Source organism: Pleuronectes platessa, chromosome 16, assembly GCF_947347685.1.
Source record: "Pleuronectes platessa chromosome 16, fPlePla1.1, whole genome shotgun sequence".
Taxonomy (NCBI): domain Eukaryota; kingdom Metazoa; phylum Chordata; class Actinopteri; order Pleuronectiformes; family Pleuronectidae; genus Pleuronectes; species Pleuronectes platessa.
In genome coordinates, this window is record NC_070641.1 from 3,378,604 (window position 1) to 3,401,292 (window position 22,689).

The 22,689-nt window shown below is 41.1% G+C and overlaps 1 protein-coding gene across 1 annotated transcript; it reads left to right on the forward strand.

Annotated features, from left to right (window-relative positions):
- Positions 1-2,575: 2,575 nt before the first annotated feature.
- Positions 2,576-20,169, forward strand: ppl (periplakin). The gene is made up of 22 exons (XM_053443089.1): positions 2,576-2,808; positions 6,930-7,029; positions 7,762-7,916; positions 8,643-8,763; positions 9,410-9,535; positions 9,776-9,817; positions 10,641-10,802; positions 10,887-10,994; positions 11,583-11,678; positions 11,775-11,897; positions 12,003-12,149; positions 12,531-12,682; positions 12,794-12,891; positions 13,946-14,103; positions 14,202-14,380; positions 14,498-14,636; positions 15,322-15,515; positions 15,669-15,819; positions 15,937-16,020; positions 16,098-16,214; positions 16,929-17,021; positions 17,119-20,169. The coding sequence occupies exons 1-22, from the start codon at positions 2,759-2,761 to the stop codon at positions 19,783-19,785; spliced, it is 5,262 nt and encodes a 1,753-aa protein (XP_053299064.1). The 5' UTR covers positions 2,576-2,758; the 3' UTR covers positions 19,786-20,169.
- Positions 20,170-22,689: the final 2,520 nt, after the last annotated feature.

Below are 22,689 nucleotides of genomic sequence, written 5' to 3' on the forward strand. Positions count from 1 at the left end.
GTCAACATATCATGAACTCTAGTGTCGCTAACGTACTAATATAGGAACAAACCATGATGAGAGTGCGCAATGAAAATACTGACTCACTGGCTTCTCACCAAAACACATATAATATAATATATATGATTTCCCTGTGGAGATGTGTGAATGATAATTTGAATAAAATGTAAACCCGAGCAGGATTATATTTCACCTACAGAGTATACTTTCACACCTATAGTACTTACTCTTGATAACTGTGGGGTTAGTTACCATTTTACTGTTGTTCTTCTAAACTACAGAACATGGGAACATGGAAACACAAACACACGCCATTTCCTGGGATCATGTCCGTGGATGGCTCTTCCAGCTCCTCATTCCAACTGATAACAGTTTTTTCTTTCCTAGTAGAGAGGTCAAGGCCATCCGCCCAGATGTTGAATGACACTGCTTCATTCCACCAGAGGGATGGAATCAGTGACATTAGGGAAATTCCCCTTTTCCCATTTTAGTAATGCATTAAAACTCACTGTGTTTACAAAGCCTAGGTCAGGATTAAAGTGTTTTTAATGTCATACAGCAGCTGCCAAGGTATGGACGTGTTGCTATAGGTACAAGACAAAAGATTATATATAAAATGAAATCGATTTCAGAGGATTATCAGACAAGTGTTCACCGCACAGTGGTCAAGAAGTGCCACAGTCAACATGACTGCAGAATTAGCTACTTGTTTACCAGCAAGTGCCAGAGCTGTGATCTCAATAAGATGAATGTCAAGGTATTTAACATGGTATTTGTCTGTATATGGTGTAATTGTAAAACAAATGTGTATGTGTTTGCTTATTATCGCCTTTTCATAATCCATTTAGAATCAGATGCTTTTACAAAACTCATAGCACAATATATATTTGCACGTATTACTCCTATATGCAAATGAGAAAAATAGGCTCGAAGATACAACAGGATCATGACAGGAACAGGAAGTTTACTGTTATATGACACAAATATGAATGATAATCTCAGACTTTTCATGTGACCATTCTGGTTAAAAACAGAGCTTCTAATAAACAGAGCCAGGGTTAATTGCTATACATAAATGCCCATGCTTATACATGTTATAGCTTCATTTTAACTTTACAAAGATGAGTCGATTCCTGACAGAATTCTTAACACGAGGGGACTTTGGGACAATGTACTGAAATATCTCAACACTTTAAAATAGTTCACATGATCAGGAATGAACAATTCAGATTGATCGAATTAGAAAAATTGTATCCACCTTACATTTCAATCAATCAAATTTAATTTGTATAACCATATTCGCAAATCACAATTTGTCTCATAGGGCTTTAACAAGGTGTGAAATCCTCTGTCCTTAACCCTCAATAAGAGTAAGGAAAAACTACTAAAAACCCTTTTAACAGGGTAAAAATACGTAGAAACCTCAGAGAGAGCCACATGTGAGGGATCCCTCTCCCAGGACGGACAGAAGTGCAATAGATGTCAAGTGTAAGGGAAAACATCAGAAAGATATTTGCAGCATTGATTCGAATAAACACTTTGTACCATAACTGAAAGTCACTGAGTTGATGGATTATTGTCAGTACTGGTCGAGTATCTGAGGAGAAATATTATTTCCATTCATAGTAGTTTGTTCATCATCAGGCACAACAGCAAAAGTATTCTATAGCAAAGAGAGAGACAGAGAGTCACACACACACACAGAGATTGAGACAGACAGAGAGAGAGAGAGAGAGAGAGAGAGAGAGAGAGAGAGAGAGAGAGAGAGAGAGAGAGAGAGAGAACATTTACATGGTATAAAAACCCTATCAAGTCTGACTGGTGTAGCCAGTGCAGTCCTTGCCATCACCCCCCCCCCCCCCCCCCCCCCAACTACCAAGTAATTCACCTGCTCACGCATCACACCTACATACACATGCTGGGTGTGTCCATGTGTGATAATATAGTTTTATACTTGATCTATATTAAAGGATACATATCATTATGTCCCACATTGTCTGTGCCCTAAAAAAATATTTGTTCTCAAAACGTAATCTGTTTAACATTATCTTGCATTTGTTTGTGATATTGTGTGACATTGTGCAATTTACTCTGTAGGGTGTGTGTGTGTGTGTGTGTGTGTGTGTGTAGCACTGGTTAGGGATTAGGGTTAGCTATGAATTGGTCATGGCTAGGTCAAAGTCAATGTACAGATGTCTCTCTCTCTCTGTGTGGGTGTGCATGTCTTTCTCTAGCCATGAGGGCTCCCTTTGGTTCAATACCATCATTGTGAGGACATTTTGAATGGTCCTCAAATATTCATAGGAATATTTGACATTTGAGGGTCAAGACGTGGTTTTAGGGTTAGAGTTAGGGTCGGGGGCTAGGGAATGCATTATGTCAAAGAGTGTTCTCACAGCTATAGAGAGACAAGTGTAGGTATGTGTGTGTGCGCGTGTGTTTGTATGCACATGTTCAAAGTTCCATTAAATTGGGGCGCGTTCAAGCAATGTGACCCCTCCCCCCGTGTTGAGACTGACAGGTCCACAGGTGGAGGGTGAAACTAAAACTGAACGTACAAGATGTGTGTGTGTGTATTATTGTGGGTGTGTGTGTGTGTGTGGGAGGGGACTGTGACACTGAGAGACACTGTGGGTGTGTGGACACTTTGACACAGGACACACTCACACCGAGCAGAGGACACACGCACAGCCGAGCTTCGTCCCGTCCTGCTGGGATAGTTTTCGTGTCGGAAGCCGCTGACAGGTGACCTGTCACCATGTTTAAGAAAAAGAGCAAGTCCACCACCATAACGCAGCCGAAACCAACGTAAGTAGCACATTTTCATTTGACACCTGTCCTCTCTGTCCAGCTGTGGGAACAGTGGAGCTGTCTCCAGCCCTATGGAGGCTTTCTGCTTCGCGTACACGTTCTAGAAACGTCCCGTGTAAAGCAGCCTTTCCTCCCGGTGAAGAAAACCACCTGTGAAAACTTCAGCTAAGCCTCCAGCCTGTCTTCATTTCACATGTCTCACTTTTATCAACGGAGCGACGGCGTTTCCTCTAATGTACTCATGGAAGTGTCTAAAGTATTGAAATCTAATGACAAAGAGGATTTTACGGATGCTAGGTGGAATACATTCTTGCCGAATTAACGATTATTTTGTATTATTTAAGCAAACATCAAGTTTTATATAAGCCATTGAATTGTCAAGCGCTGGGACAAAAATCACTTGTTATTCAGGCTTTTTTTTAAAGGAGTACGGTTTCGGTGCTGAACGTGCAACAAGAGAACTGGGCGTCTCCTTCAGAGGACTTACCTCATCTGACCAGTATAGGTTGACTAGTTACCGAGCCAGTCTCCTGCATGATTCAACAGAGATACAATGCCTTCAGAGAATTACATCGGTATGCTCTGCCTGTAAAACAGAGAGTTGTTAATGGGATTGCATAATGTGGCTCCAACTGAGCTGAGGGTGTGGCTGAGAGGCAGTGTAGTAAAAGTTGTAGTAACTGGTTTGATAAGTATTAGTCCGGTTACCTCCAGAGAAACTGCTTACAGCCTGTCCCCGGGTGTTGCTGCACCAAGCCCAGTCCATATCACTAACACTCCTCTCACTGCTCTTTGGACAGTTTCTGCCCTAGAAAAGAAGTATTTTAGAACTGACGTTGCTTTATTAACTCATTATCCCTGGAGCCTTTGCACATTTTCATTTCACCCAAATGTATTGCCTCTACTCTGCTCTCTGTATGGATGTCTTTGAAATGTCAAGGGTGATGATGCTCTCTGTCACTCTGCAGAGGCTAAGAGGGTCCCGGCCTCATAAATTACACCCTCTAGTGTCAAAAAGCCAGGGATCAGCTAAGCTGCTCTTCAGATAATGATCCTCAAGTGTGAGGTGTGTTCCTCCCACTGTCACACCTGCCTGACAGACTAAAGAAATACTCGCCCAGAGGACTCCTGTTTCTGATTGATGAAAATTTAATTCATTATTGTTTGGTTCTTCTTATCAAATGACAGTGAGGATGCCATTGTGAAGATAACTGTTATCACTGCTGAGCAACTCCCACATAGCCCAGATAACTGACAGTAATGGAATCCTAATAATGCAGTTCCGCTCTCTTCATTCTCTTCATGCTACTCCTCTTATTCAGGTTGTAGTTGGTATGGGTAGGGGAAAAAAGGCTTTGATCTCAGGTTGCTGTCAAGCTGTTAGTTTGAACGAGGCCAATGACAGCCCCAGGACAAAGCATCAAGTCCAAAGATTACTCCCTAATCACCTGGGAGCAGGGGATTAGTTCCTGCCTTCACATCCCAAAAAATGATTGTTGGCATGCTAGTTTAAGCCTGTCACAAAGATTTAATCTTCAAATGTCTGTCAGAGAAAATTAATACGGACAGACAGACAGTGAGGAGGGACTGTATGTTTTGGAGTATTTTCCCTATCCTTATCTAGACAGGGATGATTCCGGGACACAGGGTTAGTGGCTGTGGAGACAGAGCAGAGCTCAGGGTTTGCTGTGACGCCCACAAACAGCAGCACCCCTCCACACCCACTATGACTTAGTGCTGGAGTCTTCTGGTTCCAATTTGACCCTCTCCCTGTGGAAACATGTGAGCTGTGTTTCTCAAGCTAGTGCTCCAGTGCCAGGTCTTCTCAGAACCAACACAATCTTGGTCAAAACATTGAATTAGAGCCAGTGTGTCTCTGTGGAAACGATTGACAACAGTTTCGAGCACAGAATACACAGCAGAGGGGGTGGAATTATCGTAGCCCTGTTTTCACACTCTTCAAATTGCTGTTTCTTGTTATGTAATATATTTCCTTTGAACACACCTCTGAACACTCTCAGTGGGACCACTCGTTCAGAAGACTGGGCTGGGTTACTTATCATCTGTTCTGAATTTGAATTTTCCTGCACATGTTCTGCACAAACCAGTCCTGTTTATCGTTGAGTCCTGTACAGTAATCCAAAGACGTGTGGTTTTGGGAGACTGGTTGTCTTTAAAGGAGTGGGGTGTTTACACAAGGACCTGTTGGCTTGAGGTTTTCAGTGAGAAAAGGGAACAGTACGTGTTTGCTATCCCGAGTCTGTGTTCACTGAAACCTCCTCAAGGGTGTTTTTCTTCTGGATGAGCCTCAATAGACAAATTCCCTGCCACTTGTGCAGAGCTCTGCAGGATACACTTGTTCAAACTTGTTTCATATCAAAAGCAGCAGAGGCTTCTGCAATTTAAGTCAGTGTCCAGCGTGCACTCAGCAGGAGTTACATATCTTGTGTGCAAATGGTGAATGGGTGTGGACATGCGTGTGTGTGATGTGATAGGTGGTGGGTTTGAAGTGATGGACATGGACAGTCTCACATACACACACACACACACATGCACACACACACACACCTTGGATCGTTTTGTTGTAGTGTGTTTCTCGCTTACATTTACTGCTGTCACTTACTCCCTTAACAGCTGCTGTTACCCGATACTGTGGTACGATGCTGATGCTTAAATTCTTTTAGAGACTTAATTAAATTAGATAACAATAATTGCTTTTTCTTTCAACTCATCAATGAGGTAGGGGGATCAGTTTCAGTACATGCACTGATCTGTTAGATGTTGTCCACTGACAAGTGTCTTCCTCATCACACACGTTTGTTTTTGAGACATTATCAATAAATCATTATCTGCCTCACAAGTATTGGTCAGATTTTACTCACAATGAGTCTCTGACATTTTTTTATTGAACACCAATTTGCTATGACTTCAGTTCAATTTCAAAAGACGTCACTGCATTTTCATGTTACTTATCATACATGCAGACAGTGTCTTTGAAAAATTAAGATCAGCTGCGCTAATATATCATCCAGACTCTGGTGTCAATCTGCTTCTGAGGTCAGAAGTGATGTTGCCGATGTTTCGATCCGGTTCCATGTTACCACAATAAACTGAGGCCCTGAGCGTGCACTCAGACACACCCTGCATGTGGGTGATAGCTGTCACTCTGATTGGTCGAGGTGTGTTTGCTGCACGATATATCAGGAGAAAACCTGCTGGGCCAGTTTGCTTGACTTAAAGGAGTGATGTCAGCTGTGTGTGTTATAAAGCTACTTGTGTCTCCTCACTGTCTTTGCTGACCCCAAAGTTAATTGAACACGTAGAACACAACAATCAGTGAGAAAACTTTGCAAATTTGCAACTGAGGGTTGGGTATTGACAGTATGTCAGCTCTTGTGTCTCAGGTTTGATTCCCAGAAAAAAAGTAGTGAGTCATCTGTTTGGTATTAAGATCCTGCAGGAGATAAAGCGGTGAATAGAAGGAGTTCACCTGCCTCATCAAGTCATTAATGTCTATAAAAACAAGCTCACAGCTATTATGACAGTTGATGTGCACAGTGACAATACATACCATAGAGATAGCTCTCAGTCCTTTGGAAACAAACCAAAGCATATGGGTTGTTTCTGAAGCCTAATTTGCTGTTGTCTGTGTAAATTATTAAAGGTATTTGCTGCACTCCCTGTAATGTCTTACGGTTGCTTCTCTTGTTGCACCTTGGCCACAACTTTCAAACTGTTTTATTCAACCAGAAGTCCCAAACCCACTGATGTGGATTTTATATGTGATATGACACAGAGAAAATCCTCACCTCTGAGAAGCTCGATCCACTCCGTGTTCCATGTAATCATCTATTTTATTTATTAACAACTTATTAGTTAAATGTAATTGTTTTAACAAGAGTGTTTTTGTGCCAGTTTGTGTTTTACAAATAATAATTGACTGGAAAGTTTCCATAGACTTTCTGATTTGTAAACACAGTGAGTGTCTCTGTGCTGCCCAGTAGACCTACACATGCAAAGCTGCAGTATCCGTGTCTCTTGTGGAAACTTTAGGTGGGAAACAGTGACAACTTGTGGTTGTAACACGCAGCGTCTCCCTTCCTTTGATTGTCTTCCAGGGCTCCCTCCACAGAGCTGAGTGCCCTGATCGAGAAGCTGCAGAGGAATGCAGATAAAGTGGAGAAGAACATCTATGATGTGGAGCAGAACCTCAATAAGGTACAGTCTAATTACAGAGTCTCCAAACAGCCTCCAACATATATTGATACACACAATTTGATATCAGGTACAAATAAAAGGAGTGATTTGACAAAAGTGTAAAAAAAAAATACATTTAGACCCATCAGAGGGTAAACGAACCACTCTACCCCTCAGCCACAGCCGTCCTTAACACCACGTGTCTCCTTTATTTACTTGTTGAATAATGAAGACTATTGTGTGACTTTCTCAAACAAAACCCTACATTACATACAAGGCATAATTGTGATAAACTGAATTATCAGTTTTTCTGTATCCATCTACAAACATACAGACGTTTGTGTTCTCAGACTTCAGATGTGACCCTTGTTTTACTACAATCCACAGTTTGGTTTAAATGTTTTAGTAAGGGTAATTAGAGTTAATCTATTTTTTTGCTGGGAGTGACTCCTCTTGGTATTTTAGTTAATAAACTAGATCTTCTCTGTTTTGTTACTAACTAAGTTTGAACACTCGGAGAATATCAATCAACAAAAACTCAACTCAAAGCTGAACATCACTGATAGATAAGACAGTAAAGATGGTACTCATTTAAACTGCTACTTTGTGGCAATTTCAGAGTAAGATCTTAACTCTGTCTCCTGTGTTTATTCTGCTGCAGCTTGTGTTTGCTTTGACATGAAATTGTAGCCAGCAGCGTTTCCCTGACACCACCTGACTGACTCTGTTAAATCCTCTGTGCTTCTGCTGCAGGATGTGAGTAAGATCAACGAGGGGAAGACACCGCTGTATCAGGATGACACCAACAAGAGAATCCTCAACTCTCTGGAGCTGCTCATTGGCTTGGATGAGGACGCCGTGAACGCCAAACGTCTCCAGCATCCACAGGCTGAGATGATAGAGCAGGAGTAAGTAGTACGCAGTTGCTGAATTTTCGGATTGACACAACCATGCTCTGTATGCAGTCTCTTTTTATTCCCTCACCTGACTTCCTATATCCTCTGTGGCAGAAATCCTTTCACACATTGACATTTTTTTGTATTTCTATTCAAAAGATATATGACAGTAATGATATATAGCTTGCTAATACAAAAAAATATGTAACCTGTGTTTAGAATGGAAGGATAAATAACCATTATCACCAAAGAAAACATGAATGGTTAGTTAATTAATTAGTCTTACCTAAACTTAAAATGTTATCATAGTGGTGCACTACAGCCCCTTGTATCTTGTCTGAGTATGACAACATCAAACACTTTCCGGTCAAGAGTGAGGACATTTTCACTAAGGCTATCTGTTTAGGCATGCAGGTAAAAAAGATCTCTGTTTTTCTCAGATGAAAAAAATATAAAAAATAAAAGGATTTACATGTTTTTCCTGAAAATTATCACTGTCAATGAAACCCATCACTTCCTGCAGAAATGTATCACATTTAAAGCCTTGTAGCAGCTCTATGAGTATAGTCCCGTTTTCTAGCATTTCATAAAAAAAATCAATGTTGCATTGACAGCACCAGTCTCGTTTAACAGCAGTAGAAATTATTTGCATCACTTGTATATACAGCTTGTTTAAAATATAATACTGAATTTAATGAAATATTAGGTATTGATTGTGATTAATGTGTATTTATTCAGCATGAGACAACTGCGGGAGAGGGTGATGAAGCTGAGAGAGGACCATGACCGTATCTACCACCTGGTTCGCACTGAGGGCATGCCCAGCATTAACTGGGGCAACATGATGGATGAGAAAATGGTAGGAAACCTATATGTCCCTCCACTCACTGTACCTGCCACTCTGGCTCCGTCATTAACCACTGTGATCCACCCTAATCCAGCCAGAGCACTTTCCACATGATGGTGATGGGGTGGTTCTTGACTGATAAGGGTAAAGCAAATAAAACAATAGATTTTGATTAACAGTATCTTGTTAACTCACTTTCCTGATGTTAATATCTTTTCATTTAAAGTGTCAAGCACACACACTTGTGATGTACACCAGTTAAGATTAACTTCCATAGTAAATTACAAAAAAACTGATCAGGTACAAAATCGATGCCACTGACAGGCAATAATTCTGCAAAAGAAACCAGATGTGTAATATATGTTTTAGAGTAGGACAATTATTCTAAATGATATTAGATGAAATAAGTTTCATGTACAATATAGCAACTTTGACTACTGGGATTCATTCCACGTTCTAAAAATTCAGTAACAAATTCAGCACCAGTTCAGTGCAACACAAAAAATTATATTTGATTGTCCCTCTGTTTACATTAATTGAAATGTAATAGACATAGTTATAAGGTAATTTTAATAGCTGGCAGACCAAGTAAAGCCCAAGCTATTTCACACTTTTAAGTGGAGGGGACTGAAATGTGTTGTTTTGTCTCCCTGCCCAGGACAACCTGAAAAACAAGGGCTTTGGACAGGACCTGCCATCTGTGGAGAATGAGGTGGAGGAACACAACATCTTCCACAGTGAGGTGGAGGCTCTGGCTCCTCACCTCTCCACCAGCGGTGACAAGGTGCAAACAGCAAACCACAAAGAATGAATGACATCGGGATCGGTGCTGATTATTAATAGTGATCATAGCAGTAGTAAAACTGTGTTAACTGATGGTAAACTTTACGTTGTCACTTATAAGACTCACAATGTAAACATTTTGTCACATCAGCTAAATAGCATCAGTTGAACGTGTAAAACAACCACAAAATTCAACTTCTTAAACAATTGTCTTTAATCTCTGTGTCTGTTGTTTCTTCAGGAATACATCAGTGGCCTCCAGATGAAGTACAACAAACTACTGGTAATGAACACACACCACTGTGTTGCACTGAGCAACATGTTCTCTCATCACCATCAACACAAACACGGACCCTGTAGTTTATTTTGATCCAGTCCTGCATACACTGTCTGGCTGCCAAATGTGGATTATTGTTAGTAAAAGTGAGCTCTGTGGATTTGCATTCACTGAAACCAGTGATCTTGGAACTGAGAGCCACAGACAGACAGATGTGTTGTTTTTTTGGGGTATTTTCATTGGATTTGTTGACAAGAAGAAAACTAGAGGGTGTTCTGAGAGCACCCTCTAGTTTTTCATACCTACACCAAGTCTAATGCCCTATCTCGCCATGTCAAAGCTGTGCTTCCCATGAATTACGTAGACTGTGGTGGTCCGCCTTATTTTTATTTGTCATGGCGCAGATCCGTAATAAACCAAAACCATATTGGCCGTTAAGTTTATTGTTCAGGTACAGTGCTGTTGGATTGTCACTGCTTCTTTGTTAATTGCTACTTTGTAGCTGCTTCCAGCTGACAACCCTATTGAAACATCACAAATGTTACTACATTTTAAAACCTTTTTAGCACATGTTACTTCTAAAGCATTTAAAAAATGTACTGTACCGAACACTGCTTCAGCATTGCATGGGGAAAATAATGAAGCTAAACTCCCTGTCGTAATGTCCAAAATAACACTGTGGCTGATGGATCTGTGAAGGGATGACCTAGGCAACATTCACTCTAATATTTTTTTTGTTTTAAAATGCATCAGAGTTTTCCAGTGCCTAAAGGTTTGGAAATGTGGTGTAACTGTTAATGACATCTAAGTCTCTCTATCCCTTGTTTAGGCCAATTCCAGCGCTCGTCAGCGCAACCTGCTGAGTCTGCGGGACTACATGCAGCGCTGCACCAATGAGCTCTACTGGATGGACCAACAGGCGGATGAGAGGATCAACTACGACTGGAGTGACGCCAACCTCGATTACCCCGCCCGCCAGAGGCAGTATGAGGTAGGGGAGATCATACAGCACATAAAAACAAGCTGCATTTAGATAACATTGAAAAACTTAGCATGTTTATTTAACTTTTAACAGAACTTCATTAGCAAATGTCTGGAGTCCAAGGAGGCAACCGTTACCAAGTTGAATGATGATGGAGAGAAGCTGATCGCAGCGGAGCATCCAGGGAAAAATGTCATTGAGGTACAGACTCATCTGTCATGTGACTCTTTCCTTGCTACATATACAGAAATATCTTGCTCCCCATAACAATACCGGTTCCTGTGGGATTTCCCAAGGATCCAGCCAAGTTAGATTCAGTTTCTCCATTTCCAGATGATTTCTAAATTTAGTACTAGAATATTTTGTAATTGAAACGTAACATTTGAAGTATGCTAATTTTTTTGTGGTAAATTTAAAGCCAATCTGAGTCCCATCCAGAGTTTCCTTAAGTTTGTCTCATCTTTCTTACTCTCCTCTGCCCTTTTTTCGGCTGATCTTCCATTATGTCCCTTCTCTGACTATGGAGGGGAACAAACACAGAGCACCTGTGTGTATGTGATTTGTGGGAAGTGAGTCTCTCCTGATGTGAGATTGTGTGAATAAGCTTCAGTAGTAGTTATTGAAAGGGAAGAGAGCGGAAATAAGTGCTAAACTAACCCACTTTAGAATTGTAGTAGGAATTACAAAATCTATTTGTCACTGCTGCACTATGGTCCGCTTGTGTTATTCGGAATGTCCCTTACTTGTAAAGTGGTTTCACTTCCTGTTTTGCACACACACTGTTGACAGGCTCATATGGAGGCGGTCCATGCTGACTGGAAGGAGTACCTGAACCTGCTCATCTGTGAGGAAAACCACCTGAAACACATGGATGAGTACCACAAGGTTAGAAACACATGTTCACCAGGACACAAGACACACATACACACACACTCACTGGTGAGCTTCCCCTGTTAAATGTTTGTGTGTGTGTTGGTCCAGTTCCAGAAGGAGGCCCGTGACACTCAGGACCTGCTGAAGCGGCTGGATACAGAGGTTAACCAGAAGTATAACCCAGAGTTCAAAGATGTGTATCAGATGGATGGTCTCATCAGGGAGCTGGATGTGAGTATTTATTTATCTCAACATGGATAAGATGGGTGACAACCAAGTGGAAATGACTCCTTTTACAACAGAGGAAATATGCTGTGTGTGTGTTTGTGTATGTAGGACCAATCCAAGGCCATGGACCACTTCGATGAGCGGGTCAAGGCTCTTCAGAAGCGCAGCCAGCAGGTGTTACCTCTGAAGTACCGCAGAGAAACACCCCAGAAGCTGCTGCCCATTGAAGCTCTGTGTGAGTTTGACACAGATGAGGTACGTCATGTGTTTTTGAAGTACAACCATCTTCGGATTGTCGCTGCCATTACTAAATAAATGTTATTTTTTATTTTGTTTTATATGGAAAAGGAACATTACACTCCTCACCAAGTAAATTTTGTTTATAAGAAAGGGGCTAGCTTACAGAATTGGTTACATGTACGCGTATACTGATATATGCATACATTGAATGGATAATCTCTTGAAATTATCTAGTGGGCTGTATGTGACTTATAAATTGCAACAGACAAAAACAATAAATATTACAATAAATAATATAAAAATAAAAATATTTTCTAGTTATGGCACTTATTAAATATTGCACAAAAGATGAATTGGTATAGAAAGTTAACAGATTGTTATGTTGGACATATGTAGGGTCAGATTTTGCGTGGGGAGAGGTACGCCCTGCTCCAAAACAATGGGGCCAAATGGGATGTGAAGGACGCAGCCGGACGTAAACTTACCGCACCAGCCGTCTGCTTCTTGACCCCCCCCACTGACCCTGAGGCTGTGGCCATCACTGACAAGTGAGTGTGCACAAATCCACACGTGTGTGTACAAAGACATGTACTGGATGAACTCCAACATGGTATTTTAGTTGTAGGCTGTAACTGTGGTTTATGTTGTTGTGATTGCAGTCTGGCCGCCCAACAAAAGGCTGTCAAACAGAAGATGGCAAGCAGCAAGTCAACTATGCTGAAACGCTACAATGAGCTGAAGAAGGACAGTGGAACAGGTACAGAACACATCACAACTTTTAGAAAACTTAATTTAGGTGCTGCTTACAGAAAAATAGGTCATATTTTAGAATATAAAAGAGGAGGCAACTAGTGGGATTTCAGAGATCACTTTTGTCAGGGCTGGATTAGCTCAGACGACCCCAGCCCTACAAAAGCCCTAGTGACAATGTGTCACTTGATTTATGGCTGTTTCATTTGCTGCTTATTTTCTAAGGAAATGATAAGAACCTTAAGGTGGGTCCGCACTACATAAGTCCAGGTCCTGTCTCCAGGCCTGTTATCATTTCAACAGATATATGCCCTAATAAATTATTGTTTATTCACATTACAACATGTTATTTTTATTATAATAATGATAACAATGGGGAACACAATCACTTATAGATAATGTTTAATTAGGAAAGCTAAATTATCACAAGCTAACAAGGGTGATGAGTATCTGCAGTAGGTAGTAAATGTTTTTATTATGTTATTTCTTATAATTCAGTAAGGTCAGTCGTTTTAACCGAGAGAGATGCAAAAACGAAATGCATTATATATATTATTCACAGTTACGGCGATACCTGCCATAAGATCAGAGTCCAGTGGATGAAGAAACAGGAGTAGTGAGATGGTTACACAGGATTTTAGCCAAATTGACTAAAATAATTAGTCAAACTAACAGTTGTAAACATCCATCACAGTTTACAGATAGTTTACTTTTCAGTGTTACATGTGTGTTGTACAATATTATCACAACCAACAATGATTAGTTGGCAAAACTATGAAAATATGAAAAGTACTAAACTGGAACCATCCTTTAAATGATTAACAAATGGTGCACTGCCTTTTGCTATAATAGGTGTTTACAGTATGTACATAAACGTACAGTGCTGTTATTCAGCTGTGAAAGGTTTGCTTGAACTCTGGTGCAATTTGGCCTGAAACAAAACCACAGTAATTAACAAATATTTAAGATGAACAGGTTTCGTTGCCTCATTCTGTGGCACTGAAGCGAGCAGATCAATCCAAAGTACATCATGCTCTGTGTGTGACTGTATGTGACCACAGACAAGCAGGAGCAGCAGTGCCGCCAGCTGATGGCCAGTCTAGATAAGGTTGTCAGTGACCTGGACAAACAGGAGAAGGCCATTCATGCACGAGTGCGCCCTCCGTTGGAGCAGAACAGGCCACTGCAGGACAGCGCTGACCGCTTGCAGGACATGAGGGTATGAGATTCGTTTACAGTGATTCTGTTTGATCTCACGTCTCACAATTAAGCCCAAAAAACGGAGGTTGAGTGTTAATGTGATTTTTTACGTTTCAGGACATTGCTGCAGCTGTCAGTAAGATTGAACCAGAGAAATCCTCTAAAGTAAAGGAGGCAAAAAGCTTCTTGGTCGTCAACCCGAATTGTAACAGTTCTCCTCAGCTTCACAGCAAGGTGGATGAGGCCAACAACAAATACGCCAAGATCGAAGAGCTTCTTCAGTGCTCTCAGGAGAAGTAAGGGATTGATATGCATCTCAGGATTTCATAGTTTTTGGTTGTAGTGGAGCTGTATTCCTCAGGTTTTTCTGCTTCTAAATAGTTTTAAAATCTAATATTTGCACTTTGTTTTAGACTGAAGTATTCCAACCAGCTGGAGACGTCCCTTCAGAATGGAAAGACTTTTCTTTCTACCTACGAGAATAAGCTGGCCAGGGAGGAGGTTGCTCCAGCTGACCTCTCCTCACTGGATAAAACACAGCGGGAGCTTGCAGTAAGTTCTTAAATTCATTGGCACACATTGGAATGATGCACTACACTAACTGACACCATAACATGCAAGTAATTTGGATAATAACGTTTTTGACGAGTTGAAGTTCAATGGAGCAGCGTTATAATCTGCATGTCTCCATTTTACGAGATCGAAATATTAAAATGAACAGCATTTGGTGGTGCTGCATCGAGAAACAAAGAGACAGCCAGCTTGCAAACCAGAACAACAATCAGCTTTATAGATGTCTTACGTGGCAGAAAATCCATCTAACACATTCATTTGGTGGAAGGAATATACATATGATATAATATATATAGTGTGCAAATATGTAATACACTCAATATCAAACAATGGACAGAGTAAATTATCAGATAAACTCACAGCGGAGCAGAGGGTTTGGGTACCAATTTTCTCCGAAGAAAGTCAGAGATCCAGAAACATAGAAGGCAAGGAAGGAAGGAAGGGAGGGAGGGAGGGAAGAAAGGAAGGAAGGAAACATTTATTGATATTAAAACTCAGGCCAATAAATTGATGGAGGATCATCAACAAGTTTGTCACTAACAAGTGAAGAGATGGTGACTTTATTAGCAAATATGCAGTGAATTAATTGCACAAATGGAAGTGTTAGAATTAAGAAATCCACATTATGGTATCCAGTTAAAATTGTCTAATTTGCTACCCTTAGGATATTGGCTCCGACCTGAGGTCCAAGAGGTCAGTGATCTCTGAAACAGAGCAGAACCTGCGCTTGGCCAAAGGCAGCTGCGACAACATGGCTACCAAATTCCAAGAGCACTGCCCCGACATTGAGAGGCAGGAAGCTGATGTTCAGAAGCTCAACAAGCGCTTCAACAACCTCAACAGGCAGATTGACACCAGGTGAGAGGGTCAGGGCAAAGAGGGAACATTATCTAAGAGTTGTACATCTGTAGTTATTGGAAAAAAGTAACTGAAAATTTGACTATAGACACTCATACAACATAGACTTAAACATAAGATCTGCATGTTGATCCGTTTTGCTGTGTGTTGCAGGTCTCAAAGCCTGCAGAGAGCCAAGATGTCGTACAACAATTATCGAAATGATTATGACAATCTGAACAGTTGGCTGTCTCGTGTCCCAAACTACGAGGCTAAAGAAAGTGATGACACAAGACAATTGGAGACCAAACTGAAGAATCAGAGGGTGAGAGTGTAAAAGCAACAGGGCAATACATGCTCTGCAGAGTTTCGTTGTGTAGCAGATTGCTCTACCAATTGGTCTGTAGAAAAATGCTTATAACAACTTTTCCATTTTCTACAGAACTTGCTCTCTGATATTGCAAGAAAGGAGTCTGACTTGAACAACATCTCCAAAAATGCCCAACTTTACCAACACGCTGTCAAAGTAAGAGATTTTAAAGAGATTTTGCCACCCAATCATGACTTTTAAAGTGTACAAATAATGCTATATCTTTTTTGTAGGACTACGAGGTCGAAACGGAGAAGTTCAGATCTATTCTCGATCTGGAGGATGGACTTGTGCCTCAGACATACAAGAGGAGCAGATTGGAATCACCTGCAAATAGAGTCAAGTCAGAGGTGAGGCCCAACTATCAAGCTTTCATGACCTTTATATCGATGTCAGCCAGCAGCAGCTGTGGCTCAGCTCTCAGGAGGTAGAGCCGGTCGTCCAGTAATGAGAACGTTAGAGGTTAGATCCCTGGCTCCTTCAGTCCACATGCCAAAGTGTCGTTGGGCAAGACTCTGAACCCTAAATTGCTGTGCCAGCAATGTGTGAATGGTGTGTGTTAGAAAAAGTGCTGCATAGAGGAGTGCTGTTTGAATGTGTCTGAATGTGAAAAGCGCCACTTAAAAGCAGTCCAATTACCATTTACCGTGTCATAAATAATGACAAATATAAAGCCTTACAGGCTGAGATATCCTAACCCTAACCCCACAGAACCCCTGGAAAATAATTGTTTGGTCAACTTGCTTGTTCAAACTAATTATTTCTAACACAGCAGTCCTGCAATAAATCCTGCTTTCTTAAGGATATAATGTTCTGTTTTTGTTAAATTGTTCAGGGATGTGTAGACTCAACTTTATGGACACATCTGTGAAGATTCTCAGTCATCTGGTTATTGGTAGTTTCAGTTCTTTACTTGAGCAGCTTAATAGACAATTTCGAGGCTGCAGTTTGTTTGTGGTGCTGTTGAATAATATTGAAAGTTGAAAAGTTTATAAACCAATGTAGGAACTTTGGCAGGATTTACTTTATTTACTATTCATAATATGTTATTTCAATGTTTGCAGGAAGCTGCAATTGAATCTAAGTTTACTGAGGTGAATGCTGTGAACAGTCAAAGGTTGCAGAATCTTGAGTTTGCAGATGGTCTTCTCAAACAGGTGAAACATTTCCTCATAATGATATTAACAACAATAACAGCAACATCAGAAGCAATGATAAATGAAAATAATAATATTAATAATTGTCCCTCTATAGCAACCTGAGGTTCCCATGATCCAGGCGACAAATGTCAAGTCAGTTCATGCTACCCAAGGAGAGCCTTGGAGAATCAAGAAGCAGCTGGATGATGAGGTCCAGAGGAGAGAGCAGCTAGAAAAAGAAATTGAGACCATGCAGACTGACATCTATGTCCTCGAAGGACAGAAGCCCCAGGATACAATTGTCAAAAAGGAGCTAATTAAAAAGGTTCCTGACCCCCAGCTGGATGAAGAGATTCATAAAGTCCAGCAGAAACTCTCAGAAGAACGCCGCACCACTCATGTCTTGGAGAATGACCTTGAAGTGCTAAAGTTGAAGCTGCGTGGCTTTGAGACAGAGGTAAAAGAAGGGGCACAGCAATATACTGTGAAGGAGGTCCTGCGAATAGAAAAAGACCGGGGTCAGGAGGAGGATGTGCGCAAGCTTCGGGAGGACCTGGATGAGTTAAGAAGGCAGAAGTTGCTAAAAGACAATGATCTGATATCGTTTCAAAAGCAGGTGACACTTCTGGCTGAGGAGAAGAGCAGGGAACAAGAGGTAATCATCGAAGAAGAGGTGATAAAAGTTCAGAATGACCCCCAACTTGAAACAGAATATCGATTTCTCCTTGACCGGAGGCAGAAGGAAACGGATGGCAGGACGCAGCTGGAGGATGAACTGAAATTTCTTCAGGAGAAGCTACGAAGGCTGGAGAAGGAGAAGGCAATGGCAGAGGAGAAGATTTCCATCAAGGAGGTGGTGAAAGTAGATAAAGATGTTGCCTTTGAAAGGGAGGTAGAAAACCTCAGGAGACAGTATGAAGATGAGAAGAACAAAAGAAGATCATCACAGCGGGAAAAGGCTGACATGCTGAGGAAAATTACCAGTCTAGAGGAGGAGAAGTCTAAGGTTGTTATTCAGGAGAAAGTACGGGAGATTGTCCGTCCTGACCCCAAGGCTGAGAATGAGGTGGCCAATCTCCGGCTTGAACTTGTGGAGCATCAGAGACGCTATAAAGATGCAGAGCTCCATCTTAGATCCCTGACGGATGAGCTGAACATGCTGAGGAACAGAGGGCCTCAAATCGAAATTAAAGAGCTCATCAAAGAAGTCATCAAATATAAGACAGATCCACAGACTGAAAGAGAACTGGAGAGACTTCGCAATGAAATTGTAGATAAAACCCACCAGACTGAGAAATCTGAGATGGAAATACGCCAGCTGAATGATGAAATTCAAAGATGGAAGAACACCAAGCCCCAAGTGCAGACAAAGGAGGTGGTAAATGAAGTGCTGCAGTACAGAGAAGATCCCAAGACCAAGGAGGAGATTGAGACTCTTAAAAGGAAGCTGGCTGATGAACAGATGAAACGCCTCGACCTTGAGGCAGAACGATCAAACCATGAAGATAAAATTAGACTGAGGAAAATCGATCTTTCTCAGGTTCGCGAGAAGATTGTTCAAAAGGAAGTGGTCAAGATGGAAGAAGACCCTCTCCTCAGATCAGAGTGCGACACCTTCTCACAAAACATCAACACTGAACAGAGACAAAAGGAGAGCCTGAAGACGGAGCTCTACCAGCTGCAAAGAAAGAACACTGACCTGGATCTGCAATTGGAGGAACTAGAGCGTGAGCGCAAGGCGAGGCGTGATGCAGAGTTGGAGATTCAGAGGCTTCGGATCAGACTTAACGAACTGGAGCTCCGTGACAAGGAGAACCGTGAGAAGGTGACGGTCAAACAGAAGGTAGTCCTGCAGCAGGATCCCCAGCAGGAAAAGGAGCACTCCATCCTCAGACTACAGCTTGATGAAGAGAAGCACAAACGCACCCTGCTTGAGAAAGAGTTAAATGCCCTCATCCAGCAGCAAATCACCCTAGAGAAGATTGACGTGAAGGAAAGAGTTGTCCGCACCGAGAAAGTCCAAGTTGAAAGGGACCCAGAAGCTGAGATTGAGATTGAAAACCTGAAGAGGACCCTGGAAGAAGAGAAAAGGAGAAGACGAGACCTCGACCAAGAGATGTCCACTCTCACTTCCAGACTCTCAGATATGGAGTTCTCTAACACCAAGTCTTCTAAGGAACTGGACTACATCCGTGATGAAAGTAACCGTGTGCAGCTTGAAAACCAAAGGATGCAGAATGAGATACGCAAGCTCCGGTCTGAGATTGAGATTACCAGTAAAGAGACTCGTCTTATTACTGAGTCTGCACCAAGGGAGGACGGAAAGAACCTGGAGTTGAGGCTGGATTCACTGCAGAGAGAACTCACAGAACTCAGGGGCGTAACCACCATAAAGGATGACGAAATCGAAAGGCTACAAAAGAACCTGGCGGCAGTGAGAATGAAGAGGGAGCAGAGAGAGAGCCATCTCCGCAGGTCTATTGTTGTCATTGATCCAGATTCAGGAAAAGAGATGAGACCAGAAGAGGCCTTCAAGCTAGGCCTGATCGACTGGAAGATGTTTGTCAACCTGCAGAGCCAGGAGTGTGACTGGGAGGAGATCTCAGTCAAAGGTCCTAAGGGGGAGTCCTCGGTTCTTCACGACAGAAAATCTGGGCAGAAGTTCTCCATCGATGATGCGTTGCGTCTTGGGCACATCACAAATCGCCAACTACAGCAGTACATAAACAAAGAAATCTCTATCCAGGAGTTTGGTGTAATGGTGTCAGGCAAGTCCAAGTAATTGGCAAAATTCTAAGAGCTTTGATCTGTTTTGTCTCTGTCGTTAAGAAGTCTCTGCTTTTTATTGTACTTTTACTTTATTATTACGGTGAGCTGGCATTCTTTTCTTCTTTATCCATGATTCTTCATTGCACTATGTATTTATTTGCTTATGCATATTCAGTTTTGTGGTACTGGCATCAATATATGGATTGATATTAATATTGTTACAGCTAAATAAATTACACTGTGGTAGGAAAAGCTCAGCAGCGCTTTATTTCTCAGAGTGGGTACGAGGGTTAAATTCTCAAGGATACTAAATGTTTCATAAATTGTTGGGGTCTTCCCAAGTTTGTCTGATGTGATCTCTGCAAGCTTCAATAAAATTTGAATCAAACTGAGAAAATGTTTACTTTAATAATTCAAATATTATTTAGTTCCCGTCAGCAGTGACACAGTACATACATTTACATAGAACTACATTCCTTTTTTCTTTTCTAACTACATATGCCATATATTTATAGCAGTTGTACACATTATATTTATATAATATGCAAGAAAACCCACAAGGTCTGTATAAAATTGTAAATTGTCTACTTTATAATAGCATAGGTTAATATACAGGTGCAGTATTACTCTATAGTAAATACTCTTAAAGGTTATATGTACAGCAGCCAAATCTATTCTCAATATGAAGATATAGTGGAGTAATGATGTACTCCCTTCACATGTTCATCTTTGTTCATGTGTGTGCATGTTAGTGCATTTGTGTGCATATTAGTGCACGTGAGTCCCTCCCTGTGAAACTGTTGGCCCTCCAACTAAGTCTACAAAACAAGATGGCTACAGCTCCAATGAGCAGTGCAGTTAACATGACATCTGGGTCGACACATGAATGTCCTAGCTTCGACACACTTTAATGCACAAACACACACTGCAAAAACATCAGTGGGTTCCTGCCACTGATGTCCATAATCTGTATTATCCACATTATACTTAACCAGATGGGGAAGACTGAGGATTGAAGCCCAGTCCCAATTTCATCTAGAAAATCTTTCCTAGAAATTGTTAGACCACTCGCTACATCATCAGCAGCCAAGTGATGTTATTACGGTAACAAACAATATCAACAAACGTTATTACATTAACAACTGATATCAACCAACATGAAAATAGTGACACATCTGACAGCTGCTGGACAGACACTGCAGATTGATCTGTTGATCAATACACAGTTAGTCAGTGTGTTAGATTGGTTATTTCAATGTAACGTTAATCCTGTCCATAGGAGCCTCTGTTCCGCACTGAAAATGTTTTAACATGAGTGGGAAAGTTTGCAAAATCTGAGGCTTGACTATTTATCAAACTTCACGTACGCTACATGGGAGTAACGTAGTACTGTCACTCACATTTACATGCTTGTTTTGGCCAAGTGAATTGTGGTTTTTCTGAAATTCTTGTCACAGTGATTCAATTACATTTTCATTTGCAACTGGACTAAAAAAACAATTGTGGTTATTTTGCAAGATTTAGAGGCATTTTACCTACCGCGGTCGCCATGTAGATTTGTTTCGTCAAATTGTAGTGCATTCGGTTATTTCCGTCTAGCCCTTCTTTTTGGGGGGTATTTGGTGTAGCTGGATGGCCATCAGCCCTACATCACATAGAGAAATCGGACAACACTACCCCTTCACAGCCTCGCGAAATGAATGGGTATAGGGCCAAGTGATAGGGCTAATGGGTGAATCTGGACAAGGCCTAATACACATACTTAGAAATTAGCCTTTTTAATGTGTAAGTTCTGTAAAGTATAGTAATAATACATCATCATCAGTGTTTGTGTTCGATAAATCAAATTATCCAGAGACCCCAGAGTAGCAACAGCTGGCATCAACGGCCGCACATCCAGGAAGCTATAAAGCCCTTGGAGGGATTATGGCAGCCCTGTCTATAAAACTATACAGTTCAGGCTAACCCCATCAGCTACTACAGCAGTGAGATGTTACTTAAACGCTGCAGTATTGATTATCTACTTATGTCATATTGAATATTCAGTCCAAACTTCCCTTTTTCTACCAAAATATGTGTTATTATGCTCAAATATGATTTTTCATACAGGACTTCAGTATATTTGTATGTATCATGAAGTGTATATTCTCACATAGCTTAGGTTAAGGATCTGAATACTTTGTACACCACAACCAAACAACATGCATTTCAGTGTTATACCAAATGGGTAGGAGCAGATAGCAATCACTCTCAATGTTAACCTTATCGCAACACCAGAGACCGAATTACATCTCCTAACATAAAACATCCAATCTAAAGCTCTACTGCAAAGGCTTTCAGACTTCTCAGGTCAACCATCTGTGAAACATAGGTCAGGTCAGGTATAATATAGGTCATACATCATTTTATTAGAGTGTGTACAAGTCACAAATTCCCAGATAACACCCAATCATGCTTCAACAGTCGGGCTCCATCACTGGTAAGGTGAGATTCGTATTAATTGGATAATTTATTGAAATGGAACCACATAAGAAGTTCAGAGAGAAAACTTTGACAGATGTGTTAAGAAGTTATAGATTCATAAAAAATCACAATTACTTAACCACTAAAGATGTGAAGTATCTTAAAAGCTTTTCATGTAATATTATTTTATGTAAATGGTAAGTGGTTTTGTATTTATATAGCGCTTTTCTAGTCTTGATGAGCACTCAAAGCTCTTTACAGTACTTTTTTACATTCACCCATTCACACACACATTCATACAGTGCATCTATTCGCATCTTGCCCAAGGACACTTCGGCATGCAGATAGGTCAGACTGGGGAACGAACTGCCGACCTTCAGGTTAGAGGACGACCACTCTACCCCTCAGCCACAGCCACCCATCTGTACTAAAAAGACATTGTGTAGTTTCTTCA

What these genes read in the sequence shown, in the direction of transcription:
- ppl (XM_053443089.1), top strand. Translation starts at nt 2,759, where the DNA reads ATGTTTAAGAAAAAGAGCAAGTCCACCACCATAACGCAGCCGAAACCA. An exon ending in TGAAGTACAACAAACTACTG is followed by an intron (nt 9,818 to 10,640) that starts GTAATGAACACA and finishes TCCCTTGTTTAG; the next exon opens with GCCAATTCCAGCGCTCGTCA. An exon ending in CAAATAGAGTCAAGTCAGAG is followed by an intron (nt 16,215 to 16,928) that starts GTGAGGCCCAAC and finishes CAATGTTTGCAG; the next exon opens with GAAGCTGCAATTGAATCTAA.